Genomic DNA, 18,213 nt, shown 5'->3' on the forward strand with positions numbered 1-18,213 from the left:
TGGGTCCCTTTTCTGAGGTGATCAGTTGTGGCAGTTACCGGCCACCATTTTGTAGAACTAGATTTTCATGATAAAAGAGGGGACTTCTAGGCCTCAATAAAAGTATGAGGACAAGGTAGCACCCACCCCCTAGGACAACACCAAAAATTTCAGTGGACATAAACAAAAATGGAAAGTACTAGGAGGCAAAAGGGGACAAAATAAATAAATAAATAGGAGGGACCACCCAAAGGGCGGACAGGTCTAACAGTATGAATAAAAGGTTATCAGCTTGAGGCACAGCCGTGAAGAGTATAATTAAATGCAGGACACCGATGCGCCTCATGACCCAGTAATTTCCTTAAAAATGCATTCATTTTAGGTCAACTTCCTGCAGTCCTTAATTCCTCGTAATAAGGGCATTGATGCCACTGAACAATTCAACATAAAGAAATAATTGATGGGAGTTCCGCCAGTAGCTCTCTTTGAAACGTTGTGTTAGTTTGTACCATAACTATTTTGAGTAGGTACCCCCACTCCTGTGAGCCTATGAAATTACAATTCAAGAAATGACATACATGCAATACTTCCAATTGGAAGGCCACACTACTGACCTATTTTCAATTTAACTTCCAATTAATTTTTAAAACGTTTTTCAAACACATTGATGGAGTACCCCTGCTTTTGCTCCTGGCAAAGAACTTATGAGACTCTAATGTGGATATTGGGCTACAAAAAAAGGTGTTACTCTGATAGGAAGTCTCCTCCGAAATACCCAGGGTATCAGCAGACGGATACTTTTTTCTAGAGCTCTTAGTGGTCTTGGGGATGTAATTTCTCTACACTCCATTGAGAAATATTTTAATAGTGGCCACCCTCTCACACAGAAAGACCATTCCATGCCTCAAATGGCTTGCATGGTTTCTTCCATGACAAACAAGTTTCAAAGTCTGTAGAAGGTATTCAAGTTGTATAGGATTTTGCCAATACCCTCATTTAGCTGACATTACATTCACCAGTGCCACAGTTTTCTGATGACATTTCTCTAGACCCAACCCTCCGGGAGCCAGCCCAATATCATGCTGCCTGAATCTTTTGGAATCTGTAGCTTTGGTGCTTTCGCTATTGCCCGTAATACACCTTTCAAGTAATTTTGTATCGTGCAATTCCCAAACACGAACTCTTGTGCCCGCACATTCCTCCCAAGTCTTCCTGATCTATAACTACCTAGGCACGATCTTGCCTCCTGCCTCAATTACATATACATGGGTAATATCCTCACTAATTCTTTGCTATCAGTGCCCATTGGTTATTTGGCAGGAGAACAGCTCATCTCATTTTTGAATAAATAAACCCCCTTTTAACCTCACCTTTTTGTATCTAGTCTTTGTTGCACTTTTTAGGTCGAGCCTACTAGACAGCGCATCCACCGTCAGTTGTGAAGCATATTGTGGCTTGCCAGTAATACAGAGAGGCTTGGAGACCACCCACTGCTCATCATTTGTGGATTTATTGCCACTCATTTGCCCGCTTCTTATTTTGGTGCCTGCCAATCAGGTTCCAAGTGCAAACACAAGGAGATGATGGACAGAGGGCTGAAAATTTTCACACACTCACCCCCAGTCACAGCAAGAACCCCGGCAAGTCCAGCAGCCAGCAACCCCCAAGGCTCACTGGACCTGCACAGCAACCTTCCCACAGACTCAGTCTCCCGTGAGCACCAGAGTTGCTCAAACAAAGATTCACCTCCAGAATCCGGATTCTATTGACTCCGCGATTCTGCACCACTCTGCACCCAAGCCCATGGCCCAAGTTTGTTCAAAATCTGTTTTATTTTCAAAATCAAAAACAGAGGTGGAGTCTATACATACCCAGCGTTAAGCCCACAACCCCTTTCAGGGGCCGGCTGCGTTACTTTCAAGTGTTTTCCAATGAATTGAAGAGTAGTTGTAGACTAATCATAACACAGCGTTACGCCTACAACCCTTGTATGGCCGGCCGCGTGAGCTAATACCTTTATCAATAATAGCGCGCTGTGGGATAGTTCAGGACTCTTTTAGAACCTAAAAACTTTAAGAACGTGGGCTAGAGGCCTCTGCAAAGTGGATAGTGGTAGAGGGACAGAGAAAGGCTCGAAAAGAGAGAGAAGAGAAGATAGAAGAGAGTCATAGAGCTACGTGGGTGAGAGGGTAAGTTGATGTATAATAGCTTGTGGCGGTGGTGGCATTTAGCATGGGTAGCAGATGGGGCCGTATTGATCATTGGAGAAGCAGGCGGGCATGGTCCATCAAGTTACGTAAGCAGCCTATTCGGGTCTGGTGGGAGTATGGCATTCTCAAAAAGTCGCAGCGCTCTAAGCTTAGGGGGCAGGTGTCGCGCATGCTCTATTTTACAGAGATATTGGACTAAGGGGCGCCATTTAGTGTTTAAGCGGGTGCCCCATGATTGCAATCGCGCTGTGAAGAGTTCCATAGTAATTACATGCCACAAGAACACAAACCCAGCGGCAATCGGGGGTGCCTCTGCCTTTTTCCAATAATGGGCTACGAGTTGCTCAGCCGCCCCAGCATGTGAAGTGCTATAGTCCAGTCGCTGCGGGTGAGCGCTTCAATCCTCATGTTTAATGCCCAAAAGGAAGGGGGTAGCCCAACACCTCCTTAATAAGACTAAGGACCTCCTTCCAGAGCAGGGTCAAGAGCGGGTAAGCCCACTAAATGTGAATGAAGTCGCCAGATGCATTCAAACACCTCCAACACAACGGGGAAGTGGCAGGGAACATTTTGTGTAACCGGGCGGGTGTATAGTACCACTGTGTCATAATTTTGTAAGCATTTTCCTTCTGAGGGATGCTACGATAGACCCTAGGGATGTCTCGTCATAGTCGGCTCCACTGTGTGGGCGTGATTTCCGTATCGGACGTCAGTTGCCATTGACACTGATATGGGTGCGTGTCCAACACCGGTGGGTAGAATCTGATATGTCCGGGATATAAGGCCTTTTGAATCGTCAAAGGTGCGGACCAGCCGCTCAAAAACGATATGTGGCCAGGTACCGGCCTGCTGTATCTCTGATGAGGATATCCAGTGGTGCAACTGCACTTACTGGAGGCCCGCGTCTAGTGGGAGACAGAATTCTTATCTGCACTGAGCAAATGTTTTTAGATGTCCCCCCTCGAACAAGTCCCCGATCACTCTGCAACCCCCCTGTGTCCATTTAGCAAACGCTGGTGAGTGGAGGGCCGGAGGGAATAGTGGGTTGCCCGCAATGGGAGTATGAGGGGAAGGGAAGGTCGTCAGCCCCTTACGTGTTGCTACCTTGTCCCATATATCTAGGACCGTTTTAGTAGGTACCGCAAGATAAGCACTAAGAGAGCGCGCCATCCGGTGAAGCCACGTCAGATCCCAGGTAGTACGCCTGTGACCATCCTATCCATATGGAACCAGACTTTTTAGCTTTCTGTGGTTGTCCATTTCGAGACAATACGGATATGTGAGGCCCAGTAGTATTCCAAAAGGTTAGGGCATGCTAGTCCCCCCCATCTCTTGGCAACATGAGCATCTGTTTTTGGAGGCCCTGTATCTGTTTTTGAGGTATAGGGGTGGGGAGACATTGGAATAGGTATAAGATTTTAGGGAGTATCGACATTTTGACCGCATTAAGCCTACCGAGCCATGAAATAGTGAGGGGTTTCCACCTCTGCAGATCTTCCAGTACAGTTTTCCTGCATTCTCACAGTTGGTATGGGACCATGTGTCCAAGGAAGGGGTCAGCTGAAGTCCTAGATATCTAATATGGTCTGTAGTCCATTGATAGGGAGCAAGTGTTTTCAAGACTAGCACCTCCTCCTCCGGAATCGTGAGGTTTAAAGGCCCAGGATTTGTTATGATTGACCTTGAGGCCCGATGCCCTTTCGAAGTTCTGCAAAAGAGCATGGAGCGCTGGGAGAGGTGTATGTGGACGTGTCAACATGAGGATAAGGTTATCAGCGAATAGTGCTAATTTATTTTGCCCACCTCCAAGAGCGAGGCCGTGGATGTCAGCATTCTGTCTTATCTCTGCCAAGGGCTCTATTACCAGAGCAAATAGCAGAGGCGATAGAGGGCAGCCCTGACGTGTACCCCTATGTATGAAGAAAGGTTCCGTGAGTTGCCCGTTAAATTGGACCCTCGCCTGCGCGGAGAGATAGGGGGCCATGATCATAGAGATCATGTTACGACCCAAGCCGATCTTGTGTAACACCGCGCGGTCGAACGTCTTCTCCGCATCAAGCGACAGAAGGAGGCCCTTATCTTCTAGTGGTGCGCTTTCCCCATCAAATGCGCAATTCTATGCACATTGTCTGCCCTGAAGCCAACTTGGTCCTGCTTCACGAGGCCAGGCATAATGGGCTCCAGACGCTTAGCTAACATTTTAGTGTAGATTTTGAGGTCAGTGTTTGGTAATGCTATAGGGCGGTAAGATGCACACAGCGTGGGATCTTTTCCCGGTTTGGGTATAATGGCTATTTCTACATACGCATGGAGGATGACGGCCCCTCTGTGTCTGAGAAGGAATTATAAAAGCGCAGTAGGTAGGGCTGGAGTTGTGATATGAACATCGTCTGGGCGTCTTTCCAAGGGGGAGGTCCTTCAGGGCCGCCGTCAATTCCTCCGCCACGAGGGGACTATCCAGTTGCTTAGCGTAGTGTAGGTGTATTGAGATCCAGGGGCACTGATTCAAGACCTCATCAATATAGGCTTGAGGGGGTGTTTCCGCCTCGTACAGCGTGGTGTAATACGCTCTGAAGGCCTCACCCTTAGCTCGCTCCGTAGTGACCCATCTCCCATCCGATAATTGGATATTCGCAATGTGGGCCTTGGCTGCAAGTGCCCGCAAGTGCCTTGCCAAAAATCTACCCACTTAATCCCCCCTTCAAAGTACAGTTGTTTTAAAGCGAGCAGAGACCGCTCAGCCTTATTAGTTCGTAGGGAACAAAGTTGACCACGAAGGTTGGCAAGCTTCCGCCTGTTTGCAAGTGATGGGTGTTCCTGATCATGCTTATCCAGCGACGTAATGTCTTTGGAGAGGCTATCCTCTAGGGGCTTCCCGCGCCATCGCTATGGATGGGATAGGACTGCGGATTGTCGCCTGGAAGGCGTCCCACACTACCGGGAATGGGGTCTCGGGTAGATCATTACTCGCAAAGTAAGAGTCGATCGCAGTCCGTAGAGTCTCCACATTGGCCGTGTCCCGCAGAATGTGCGACGGCAGGCGCCACTGCGGGAAATGAGTGGGGCAAACGGCCGGATCCTGCAGGAGAAGCTCAGCGTAAGCATGATCGGATATCGAGATGTCGGACAGGGATGCCGCCAACATATCCCGTATAAGGGGGAAAGACCGAAATTATGCTACTAGGGCATAAAGGACCCACTCTGCCTCCGAACATCTGGCCCACTAGTCTGGGGGAGCCCCCCTCCCCAAAAAATGAGATCAAAAGCCTGGGGGTCTGGATGAAACAGGATCTTTTATTCAAGACCCAAGCCGAAAAAATGGCGGGAGCCTGCTTTGGCCTCCTCCGATCGGCTCGGAAAGTTCTGCCACTTCTTCAGCAGCCTTCTCGGAAGCTGCTTATCCAAGGACTGATCCTGTCCAGATTGGATTACAGTAACGCTATCTTCCTTGGTGCACCGGAAACCACATTTAACAAGCTCCAACAGATCCAGAATGCTGCAGCACGGCTTCTCACGGGCACCTCAGCCAGAATGTCAGCTAAACCAGCACTTAAGCTGCTTCACTGGCTTCCGATACGCGAAGGGTAAAATTCAAATCCTTATGTATTGCACACAAACTGTTGCAGGGTAAGGGTCCCCCCATCCTAAAAAACTTAGTCGTACCCTACATAGCCAACAGACCACTCCGCTCAGATCATGAACGTCTGGTCACTGTGCCCAGAGTAAAAAAGGCACGTACAGGAGGACGGCGATTCTCGGTTAATACAGCTAAACTGTGGAATTCCCTCCCCTTGAAACTACGGGCTGAATCTTGCCATCTGCGATTTCGGAAACTCCTAAAAACCCACTTCTTTCCTTAATCCTTTCTAGCTATTTCTCTGGTACTCGCACTGGTCTCTCTGTTCTGGTTTAGCGCTGGGATGCATCCGGGTAACTACGCGCTCTATAAATCCCCCATTCATTCATTCATTCATTCATTCATTCATTTGATACAAATAAATAATCAATGCGCGAGTACGAGCGGTGGACATGCGAGTAGAATGAGTAATCCCGGACATCAGGACAGTGATATCGCCAGGAGTCTATCAAGCCAAGGTCCGCTACCTGCTTCCGGAGTGTCGAGGTCATGGCACCCGACCCATTCGAGGAGGCTTCGCTACGGTCCATTGCAGGGTCCAACACCAGGTTAAAGTCCCCCCCTCCCAAATCACAGAAGGGGTCACCCTGCGGCACATGTTCCCGCAGTAGCGTGCGGAGGTAGGAGTCCTGCATCTGGTTCGGTGTCTAAACATTACACAGTGTGAATAGGCGTTTTCCGACCTCCACCCCTGCCCTGACCAAGCGCCCATCTGAGCTACGGAAGACTTTTGAGGTCCCCTGCCTGACACCTCTTCTGCATAAAATAGCCACTCCAGCCGTTTTGGTGTCCGCCGAGGCCCAAAATTGGAGGGGATAATTAGGGTGCGCCATGCGAGGGGTGTTTACTTTTAACAGGTGGGTCTCCTGAAGAAAAATGATGTCGGGCCATTGTATAGTATGTAACGCCACACTTGCTGTCTCTTATTAGGGGAGTTAAGCCCCTCAACATTAAGGGAAAGTATCTTCAAAGGATCGGGAAGAGCCATAATCACATCAGATCACGGACCAGGCCAGCGCACTCCCCCACAAGGCATATCGAACCAGAGGAAAGAGGGTACAGGGGCGAGCCCTTCCCATAACCCACCAAAGCTGCGGAGGGTCCTGCCCGCCGAGCCCAAGAAATGGGGAGAAAAAGAGAGAGAAAAAGTCAAGTAAATAGTAGGAAAGAAGAGAAAAATCACGGTAAACAAACATCATCGGCCAACCGAGCTGCATCGTTCTGTTCCAGGCGCGGGTCATCCTACACCCTAGGGTTTGGGTGGACCCAGAGACGTCACTCTTTCAGGAACAGAAGGGGGTAGGTCTATGGCTGTATCCAAAGGTATCCAAATGGGGGGGGCTCCGGCTCCAGCCACCCCGCAGAGAGGGAATTGGAGAGGCGCCTACAACACAGCAACAAACATGGGAGCAACCAGGAGAAAGTCATGGCCCCCCAAGACAGGGTTTAGAGAATAGAACGGATACTTGTGTCTGCCATCAAGGGACCGAGGGATCTAAGCCTGACTCCGAGTTGTCCCCCTCCAGGGACCTGATGTGTTCAATAATGTCTTGCTTAGCCTGGGAGGATGATCGTTCATCCAGGGGTGGTGAGTGTCTGAGCCGACTCACAGGTGACCAGGACGGCTTGGCAGGCACCCGCACAGAGGGTGAGGGACGGGTGGGACTGGCAGATTGCGAGGTGGGGAGTCGGAGTAGTTGAGCCGCTTCTTGATAGGAGCGTATCACTCGGCGCTTAGACTCCCATGGATAGATAAGGACGAATGGATGGCCCCACTGATACGCGATGTCCAGGCTCCGCAGCCTGTCAGTGATCGGTTTGAATTCTCGACGCCGCCGCAAGGTATTGGGTGCTAGGTCCGGATAGATCTGAATCGTGTGGCCATCATATGTGAGGTCCTGCTTCGCTCTCGCTGTCCGAAGAATAGCTTCTTTCTGTGTGAAAAAGTGGAACCTGGTTAAAATGTCTGGGAGGAGACCCGTTCGGCACGCGGGCCCGGAGACCCTGTGAGCCCGGTCCAAAGCTGGCGGGGAGGCGTAGTCATCCCCCCAGACCTCGTGGAGTAGTTGTGCCACATAGGTCATGATGTCCTTGCCTTCTGTCCCGAGAGGAACCCCCCGGATGCGGAGGTTGTTCCAGTGACTGCGATTTTCCAGGTCCTCTTGCTTTAGTTGTAGTTCTATATTCTGGTCCTCCAGGGCGGCAAGGCACTGCCAGAGCAGCTCTTGATCGTCCGTACGGGCATCCACTATCTTTTCCAATCCGTCTACCCACTCGCCCAGGTCCGTGACCTCCTTCCTGAGTTCCTGGACACATGAATGGACTTCGGAGCGTAGAGATCCGATTTCAGTTTTTAATTCCAACATGAAGGTGGCCATGAATGCCTGTGTGACCGTGGGGGAGCCACCCTCCGCCAGCGCTGTCATCTCAGCAGGAGCCGACAAACCAGCCTTGCTCCACATTGCTACCACAGTGGTGTCCTTAGAGGTTGTTGCTGAAGCGTACCTGCCTCTGTTGGTGCCCGTCATTTTGGCCGAGTAAATCTTCCACGATGCGCCGGGTCCAGGGGCAACAACAAGTCGCACGACTGCTTTTGGAGCGCCTTTCTGCCAAGCGGGTCTCTTCTCAGCCCCACCGGTCCCAGTCTCAAGAGAAAGCAAAGGCGAGGACGGTCGCTCTTTGACCCCTTCTAGCACGAGAGAGTCTTAGCCCTCTCTATATCAGTACCCGCAGGCAAAGCACTCTAGACGCTGAGAAGGCCCCTACACCAGGCCAAGGAGGTCAAATGTCCGATTTTAGGGCCTCTGATGTTCTTGTAATGTCCGCAAACACTTCGCACCCCCCCTTGATGTCTGAGAAACTGGAAGCTCTTGGGGCCCAAGGTCACGCACACCGAGGACGGCACCATCTTCACAAAGAGGCCCACACCCCCATCCCACTATGGATCTCACCGCACAGCACCTGTCCGCTGACCCGTCTTCTCTCTGCACCAAGTCACTTGTTCCCCCTCAGTCAGCCCAGGGCAGATCGCAGGATTATCCGGTGTTAGGGCCTGACCATCCGATGCCTCCAGGCCACCCCTCACCAGTGTCTCAGGGTGGCAGGGCTTTCACAGCACACTAGGCCCCTCCGCCGCGCCTCCTGTCTGCTACAATGCAAATGTCCAGCGCGCCTCCAGCTTGCGTAATAAGTATTCCAAGCCTTCAGGCCACCTCATGCTCAGACCACAAAATGGTGGGGCGTCCACCCAGGACCAGGCACCCCCTTCTCCACCACCCGGCCGCCAGTATGCCACTGCAGTCCACTATGGCCCTCCACACCCCGCCAACCAACGCTGCAGGGATCACAGGCCTCCCGGGTACAGCAACGTGCTGCCTAGTGACCCCAAGGCTGGCCGGTGGAGAAGTCCCAAATTGGCGGGGGCGCCTGCGTCTTGCCGTGCCTTTCACTCGTAGCCCCCAGCCTCAGCCGCGCGTACCTGTTGCTAGGTCCAATGCTCCTGAAAGCCAGTCCCCGCTCGCAGCCCGGCCGAGACTCACACCGCTGAGAGCCTCCAGGCGTGAGCGGCAGTGCAGGACCTGCCAGGCCGGCCAGACGTCTTCCCCCCTCTGACAGCCCCGATGCAGATTTCGCCAACGCTGTCACTACAGGATCGCCGGCCTGTCCTCTGCAGATGCCACCAGCCACTCCGAAGCAGAAGCGTTGCCAGGCACCTCACTGCCGCTTAGCTCAGTCACTAACCTGCCGGACTTGCAGACCAGGAGTCCCATGTGATCGCCAGGCCTTAGATAGGGCCCCTCCAGCCCTCACACAAAATGGCGGTTCGCTCCACCGGGTCCCCGGTTCCCAGTCCTCCGTCTTGCCACAGGTTGTGGCTAAGCAGCGTGCAGCCCCACACCTGGCTCTCCAGAGCACAGCAATCTGCGTCCGTCCCGAGGGTGACAGTCACCACCTCCAGGCGTGCACCGCAGGTCAGTCTCTGCTGGGCCTCTCAAATGCCGCCCATCTCAACCAGCTAGAATATGGGCTTCTTCAACGCGACCAGCAAAGTGTCGCCAGCTCGACCCATTCCGCCACCAACAGACAGTCAGGGGTATTGGCGTCGCTGATCTTCCCGCTCTCTGCTCTGCTGGTTCCCCGACCCTCGAGTGCCCTGGGGGATCGCCAGGACCCGAGAGGGGCTCCGGCAGAGGTTCGCAAGATAGCAGTCTGCTTCAGTCCGTGTCTCAGATCGCAGCCGGACAGAGTGCGGCCCCTCAGCTGATGGCCTTGGTCGCCGCCGTCCATGTCCACCCCAAAGGTGGTTTCCCTGGCTCCCCAGCTTCTCTTTAATTGCTTATAATAGACATGCCTTCCAGAGGTTCCTACCTGTTAGAAAATGGTTTTATTTGATTACAGGACAGCTATTCAAAAACCAAAGAAACGGCAGAAACTGGTGTACACAACATAGCTAACCAATGTTCTTCCCATTCCAAGACAAAAATGATAATGAAAAGGCGTATGAAAAATAGGGCAAGCAATGACAAATTAATAGGTCTCTGTAGTGAAAACTATGGGCTATGCCAATGCTTTTTTTGTAAGATAGCCACACAGCTGTTCATAGGATACAAACCATTTACTTCTTGCCCACCGCGCAGGAGCACTCGCGGGTGGCCGTCTTGACATGGGTAAAAACCTATTTTTGAAAAAAAATGCTAGTCTATAGCACAGTAGGAATAAAAATAAATAAATTAATAATAATTTTAACAGAGAGGCACATTAAAAAAAGAGCAGGATGGGCAGGTGCCGAGGAAGCAACAGAGAATCTGGGGGAAGGGAAGCAACCTGGAGAGCGAGAGGGGGGTCATAGGGGCAGAGTCAAGGGGGAGCAGAACACTGGCAAGAGAGCAAGAAAACACATGCCCCATGGAGTGCAAAAAAAAGTAAGTAGTAACCTGCATGAAATCAACATCAGTAGTGGAAGGAGTAAACCAATCAGAAAACGTGATACCGAAATGCTATTGGGAGGAAGAAATCCAAGAATAGGGGGGGGGGACTCATAGAACTAAGAGGGGACAGACAAAAACAACAAGCCCATCAAATATTAAGTTAGAGTCTGGCCCAAATCCACTCTCTCTATATTTAAAACATTAGGTCTGGTAAATAAATAAACTAAACCTGCCAACAGCCAAGATCTAAAAAGTAAGACATTTAATGAGTCTTTTCGGAACAAGTCATTTAGGAATACTTACATAAAGTGAAATAACAAATGTTACATTAGAGTGCATTTGCCAATCATTCAAATTCTGTTTTTTTTTTTTTTTGTTCCAATGAGTTTCTTGTTTTGGTTCATATTCTTAACAATGATTTCACCTTTTCTGTAGCTATCTAGTTCCTTGATGGTAAGAAACATGTAAAATCACCGAGTGCAAGCATAGAGCTTGAGCTTCACTACTGTGGGACGAACCTTCTGGTGACTAGTAGCAATTCTGATAAAGGTAATTACAACATTAATACAAAAACATTTAATTATCTCGTTTTACATGTTATCACTGTACCTCTTTGCAGCATTTTCACTTTTCAAGGCACTGGCCAATCTGCTTCCTAATGAAAGCAAACATAACATCATTATGGCTATTTACTTATCAAATAACCAACAAAAAAGTTTTACATTTAAAAAAACATTATGCGCAAGTATCTAGATTTTTGCAGACCATATATAGTTATTGTTCCTTAGCAGCACTGTTCCAGACTCACAAATCACTTAAAAAAATAAACAGTTTTAATTTGTTTACAGCTATAACATACGGGTGAAGTGAGGTGGTGCATTATTCGCGGTCTCAGAACTAAAGCAGAGCACAGACGATGAAGGGAAGTGTTCAGTAGAACACTGCAGGTGACATTCACACAATGAGTTATCAGCCAAAATGTAAACCACTTGACACCAAATAGGATCCGGTGACAGTTTTAACCCGTTTTTAGGTCTCGCTGAGCCAATGCGCTTGCGCATTGCTCCGGCGAGATTCTAGTAAGCGGTCCGAAAAGTATGCCAAAGCGGCGGATTAGACACAGTTCATGTGAGGCAGGCGCGTGCACGAGGCCAGCCACGTCACACACCACCATTTGTCTGTGCCTCGGCATCAGTCTTCAAAGGCTGACCCCTCCTCCCCCAATCCGACTTCTAAGGCTGCCGCTCCCCAACCCCCCGCATCAGACTTGAAAGGAATGTGCTCCCGCTCCCCCTCCCCAACCCCCCCACCACAATGCCGAGAGATTGTTTGTAATTGCTCACATTACCAAACTCACCGTTTGCATGATTACTGCCCGCACCTACCTAGCCGCAACACCCTCGCTGCCCGCACTAAACTATTACTCCCTCTTAGAATAACCTCACCTTCCACACAATCCCTTTTAGTAAGCTGATTATACAATGCCCATACTTAGCCGTTATTCTTGCACAAATGCGCCTACCATCACAGCACAAAATCCCACCACAACAATATTTGACTTGCCCTCTCACGACCCTATTATAGCAGCACCCTTTTGGAATTCCTCGTTAAGATACCGCATAACAACTGTCGCTCACAAAAATGCACCCATAACACTTACCCGAACAATCTACCACTCGGCTTTGATAATTTATCGACGGCTCATGCAGGACTCCTGCACTTATGTGTTGTTATAAACTTTTGTGATAGTTTATTGACACCATCTCTCTGCCCGCACGTGTACCGTGGACGCTTGATTAGTGCTCACTTTCCTCCTTTGTATACGGCATAGTGTTCATGTATCCCTGTCTAAATCAGTCTCGCTGTTCTTCCCCTTCTCCCATCTCGATGCCCACCCCGCCCACCTTTCGATCCTACATTGGGAAAACAACAAACTGTAAATATATGGCTACATCCGTTTAAATTTCTGCTTGTTATGCCACATGCGGCATCTTTCCTGACATGCTCACCAACGTCTTTTTTGATTCATTGTAAGCAACGGCTGAATGCGATTACTGCCGCATATTGCTTCCCTCTCTTTTTTCCTCATGCTCAGGCACAAATGTTTTATTTCGCCCCTTCCATCCCATGCGCTTGGAAAACCTCTTGAACCTTACATGAAATCTGCTGCACTCCTAAATAATTTCTTTGTGACCACTCGTAACACAAATCTCGGGGATATATAATATCAAAATGCAACCTATGAAGGTATAACCTTAATGTAATTTCAATATGGTTTTTCTGTCATGTACTTTGTTGCTGTCCATATACTTCCTTCTGATGTTGTCTATATAACTTCTACATGGTTGAATGCATATGTCACTCTATCTTCACACCAAATATTCCATCCGATAACGTTTGCACTCTCCTGTACCTTCAGTTTCCTAAAAAATTGACCTGATCAAACATGTACTAATATGATACACGTCACTACTGTTCTCATGCTTCCCACCACCACCTCTCCACTTCTCTTTACTCTCCTCACCCCCTCACCCTCACACGCCGTCACTCACCCTCACACACCCTCACTCACCCTCACACCCCCTAACCCTCACACACCCTCACAACCCTCTCAACCTCACAACCCTCTCACCCTCCCACCCCCTCACCCTCACCCTCCCTCACTCTCACCCACACTCACTCACACACCCTCACAACCCTCTCACCCTCACAACCCTCTCACTCTCACAACCCTCCCACCCTCACAACCTGCTCACTCTCACAACCCTCCCACCCTCACAACCTGCTCACCCTCACAACCCGCTCACCCTCACACACCCTCTCACACCCTCTCACCCTCACACACCCTCTCCCTCACACACCCTCTCCCTCACACACCCTCTCCCTCACACACCCACACACCCCCTCACCCACCCTCACATCCCCTCACCCTCACACCCCCTCACACACCCTCACCAGCATAGCATAACAAAACATAGCATAACAAAACACAGCATAGCATAACGAAACAAAGCATAGGATAGCATAACAAAACAAAGCATAGGATAGCAAAACAAAACATAGCATAACAAAACAAAACATAGCATAACAAAACAAAACATAGCATAGCAAAACAAAGCATAGCAAAACAAAACATAGCATAGTATTATAAAACATAGCATAGCATAACAAAACACAACAAAACATAGCAGAACAAAACATAGCATAAGATAACAAAACATGGCATAGCATAACAAAACATAGCAAAGCATAGCAAAGCATAGTATACCATAACAAAACACAACAAAATATAGCATAACAAAACAAAGCATAGCATAACATAACAAAGCATAGCAAAACAAAACATAGCATAGTATTATAAAACATAGCATAGTATTATAAAACATAGCATAGCAAAACACAAAACATAGCAGAAAAAACATAGCATAAGATAACAAAATAGCATAGCATAACAAAACATAGCATAGCATAACAAAACATAGCAAAAAACAAAACATAGCAAAAAACAAAACATAGCATAACAAAACACAACAAAACATAGCATAGCAAAGCATAGCAAAATATAGCATACCATAACAAAACACAACAAAACATAGCATAGCATAGCATAACAAAACATAGCATAGCATAGCACAACAAAACAAAGCTTAGCATAGCATAACAAAGCATAGCATAGCATAACAAAGCATAGCATAGCATAACAAAACATAGCAAAACAAAACAAAGCATAGCATAATAAAACACAACAAAAAGTAGCATAGCAAAAAAAACAAAGGATAGCATAACAAAGCAAAGCATAGCAAAACACAACAAAGCATAGCAAAACATAGTATACCATAACAAAACACAACAAAACATAGCATAGCATAACAAAACACAACAAAACATAGCATAGCATAACAAAACACAACATAGCATAGTACAACAAAACAAAGCATAGCATAACAAAGCATAGCATAACAAAGCATAGCATAACAAAACATAGCAAAACAAAAAGCATAGCATAATAAAACACAACAAAACGTAGCATAGCAAAACATAACATAGGATAGCATAACATAGCATAGCAAAACACAACAAAACATAGCATAACAAAACACAACAAAACATAGCATAGCATAACAAAACAAAGCATAGGACAGCAAAACTAAACATAGCATAGCATAACAAAACACAACAAAACATAGCATAGCATAACAAAACAAAGCATAGGACAGCAAAACTAAACATAGCATAGCATAACAAAACATAACATAACAAAACATAGCAAAACAAAACATAGCAAAACATTTCATTTAAAAAAATCTTTATTTCGATCACAGATCATAAAAGATGCATAGCATTTATACACAATTAAAAACGGATTAAACACAATGTGATCCAATGCTTAAAACATTTTAAAAACAAGGGGTGCTGTGAAAACAGTATATAACTTTCGAGGAGTCTTTTATACAAGTCTTTTGACCAATCGGCTTCGAGTGAACCACATGGAGGTTAAAAATTTCGAGAGGGCAAAGACTACAGTGGGAGAGAGGTCTGTCTTTAAAACTCTGTAAGCAGGTTGAAAAGATCTAAAACCCAAGTTCCTGAGTAACGGGACTAACCAGTATTTCCTGCTCCTCTCATAGCCCTTGCAGAAGAAAACAACGTGAACATCATCCTCCTTCGGATGAGCACACACTGGGCAAGTTTCTATGGTGGAGCGGGATGACCAGGACGCTGTAAATGATGCTAGGGGGAGGCTTCCGTATCTCCATTGTAAAAATAATTTCCTCGTTAATACAGGAGAAATAGCGTCTAGAGTACTTTCGAGACAGTAGGAGTCTTTCGCTTTTAGGAACAAATGTGTCAAGGATCCTTCTCGAGTGGCGTCAATAGCTTTTGTGAGCATCAGTTCTTGGTATGCTCTCACAAGTACCTTTTTTGGAGTCTTTAGACAGGTGTTTGAAGGATCCGTCCATAGTTCCGGGTAGCCCATCTCCTCTAGCATTCCCTTGACGTAAATCATCCACGGGATCCTCTTGGCATTCCGTAACTCCAGAAATTCCTGTAGTTCCTCTCTATAGTTTATAAGATCTGGGCTACACCACAAACGCCTCCAAAATGTTAGGGGTTTAAGTCCTAGCTCCTCCGTTATTGGTCGAATTCCCAAGTCTAATCTAAGGGGAAGTAGTGGAGTGCTCTGGGGGAGGGCAACGACCTGTCTCAGAAATTTGTTTTCGGCTGACTGTAATTTAGAGAGTTGAGAGTGTCCCCACAGCTCACCCCCATATGTGACACCCGCACGGGCTTGAGTTTTGTAGATATGAATGATTGGGGTTAGTGGGCGATAGGAGGATTTATTCGCCAGACCCATAGTGCCACCCGCCAACTGAGCCAGTTTGATGGTCACTTTAGTCTGGTGAGACGTCCACGTTAGATGTTCATTTAAAGTAATCCCCAAGTATTCAATATTGTGCACACGTTCTAGTTGGACTGTGCCTAGCCTGGGTGGGGCTCGATTATGGGGGTTGGGATTCAAAATCATGAATTTAGTTTTCTGTGGGTTGATTTCCAATCCTCGTTCAGAGCAGAACTCTAAAAAACCATCCAAGATGCGTTGGATCCCCATAGGGGATTTAGACAGCAGCAGGGTGTCATCTGCAAACATAATTGCAGGCACCCTGCTGCCTGTCAACTTTGGGGCATCAGTGTTGGCGATCCTGTTTAGGTGGGCAACAACCCCGTTCACAAAGAGGCAAGCACACAACCCTGTCTAACCCCTCTGCGAACGGGGAACCTTTCGGTTAACTTGCCACCTTTGACACACCTTTGCCACCATTGCCACACCATAGCAAAACAAAACATAGCAAAAAACAAAGCATAGCATAATAAAACACAACACATAGCATAGCATAACAAAGCATAGGATAGTAAAACAAAACATAGCACAGCATACCATAATAAAACATAGCATAACAAAACACAACAGAAAGCATAACAAAACATAGCAGAACACAACAAAACAGCATAGCAACACAAAACATATAATAGCATAGCAAAACATAGCATAGCATACCAAACACAACAAAACATAGCATAACACAACATAGCATAGCAAAACAAAGCATAGCATGGCAAAACAAAGCATAGCATGGCAAAACATAGCATAGCATAGCAAAACATAGCATAGCATAGCATAACAAATCAAAGCATAGGATAGCAAAACATAGCATAGCAAAACAAAACATAGGATAGCAAAACAAAACATAGCATAGCATACAGCATCACTCCCCACCACCACAGCATCACTCAGGGGCACCACAACATCACTATGCGCTACCACAGCATCACGGAACGCCACAGCATCATTCGTTCGCCATCACAAAATCACTCAGCGCAACCACAGCATCATTCTGTGCAACCATCAACAACAACTGGTTCAAATATGTTCTCTCAATATTTCAAGCTTTATTGCAAATGTAACAAAAATATGTTAATATTTCACTTCTGTTCTTGGATTTTCGTCACAATAAAATACACTGAACATAATCTTCACAAAAGTTATTTACAAAAGTTTAAGCTATTGCCATTATAAATTACAATAACTTTTATTTAACCCCTTTGGTGCTGATGACGGCCCCAGTCAGTCATGCACCGCGGTGGGCGTGTGCTGATGACGGCTCGGGCCGTCATGAACCCGCCCACTTCGAAATACGGCGCACAGGAGCAGAATCGCACCCGCGGGGTTAAGTATTAATTATTCAAAAACAATAAAATCCATTGTTATTTGTATTATGAATACATGTAAGTCACGTAAATACAACACATATTGCATTACAAATGCTATAGGTGTCACATTTGCGAATGTTATAACTATTGGCATTGTAAATGACAAAGCTATTAATTTCGCTTTTTTTCAAATACAAAATATAAATAAAGCATTTGTCATTTACAATGCCAATAGCTCAAACTTTCCTAATGTGAAACCTATTGCATTGCAAATGCTTGTTATTCTTTGTATTGTCTAGGAATTCCCTTCATACATCAATCGGCATCCTAGTGCTGGGTGTATTTACGTTTTACAGAATGGAAAATGTTTGGACCTATAAAAACGTAGACAGTGTAAACCTCTGAGACTTTCCACTACGAAAAAAATGAAAGCAATATGAAAAGTTGTGAAAAATCCCATATGACCCAGTGTAGCCCACATTTATTTTGCCTTTTTACTGCACTTGTTAATGAGATTAGCCTGCATTATTTTCCTAACTTGTGTGACAGAACTGGATCTACATACAAGACAAGCATTTGCAATGCAATAGGTCTCGCATGTGGGAGAGTTTAAGCTATTGGCATTGTAAATGACAATGCTTTTTATTTATCGTTTTTGATAACTAACACATACATAAAATGCATTGTCATTTAGAGCTGAACCTCTTGTAATTTCGAGACCTATTTCATTTCAAAGAAGGGGCCGCCA

At 46.8% G+C, this 18,213-nt stretch overlaps 1 protein-coding gene across 1 annotated transcript in view; it reads right to left on the bottom strand.

Annotated features, from left to right (window-relative positions):
• Positions 1–18,213, bottom strand: part of LOC147659451 (putative RNA polymerase II subunit B1 CTD phosphatase RPAP2) — a 164,222-nt gene that overhangs the window by 126,130 nt on the left and 19,879 nt on the right. The window contains exon 2 of the mRNA XM_086951747.1: positions 11,364–11,409. Within this exon, the coding sequence (XP_086807873.1) occupies positions 11,364–11,409 (46 nt within the window). The remainder of the gene's footprint in view (positions 1–11,363; positions 11,410–18,213) is intronic.

This window comes from Lissotriton vulgaris, unplaced genomic scaffold, assembly GCF_964263255.1.
Source record: "Lissotriton vulgaris unplaced genomic scaffold, aLisVul1.2 SCAFFOLD_2360, whole genome shotgun sequence".
Classification (NCBI taxonomy): Eukaryota; Metazoa; Chordata; class Amphibia; order Caudata; family Salamandridae; genus Lissotriton; species Lissotriton vulgaris.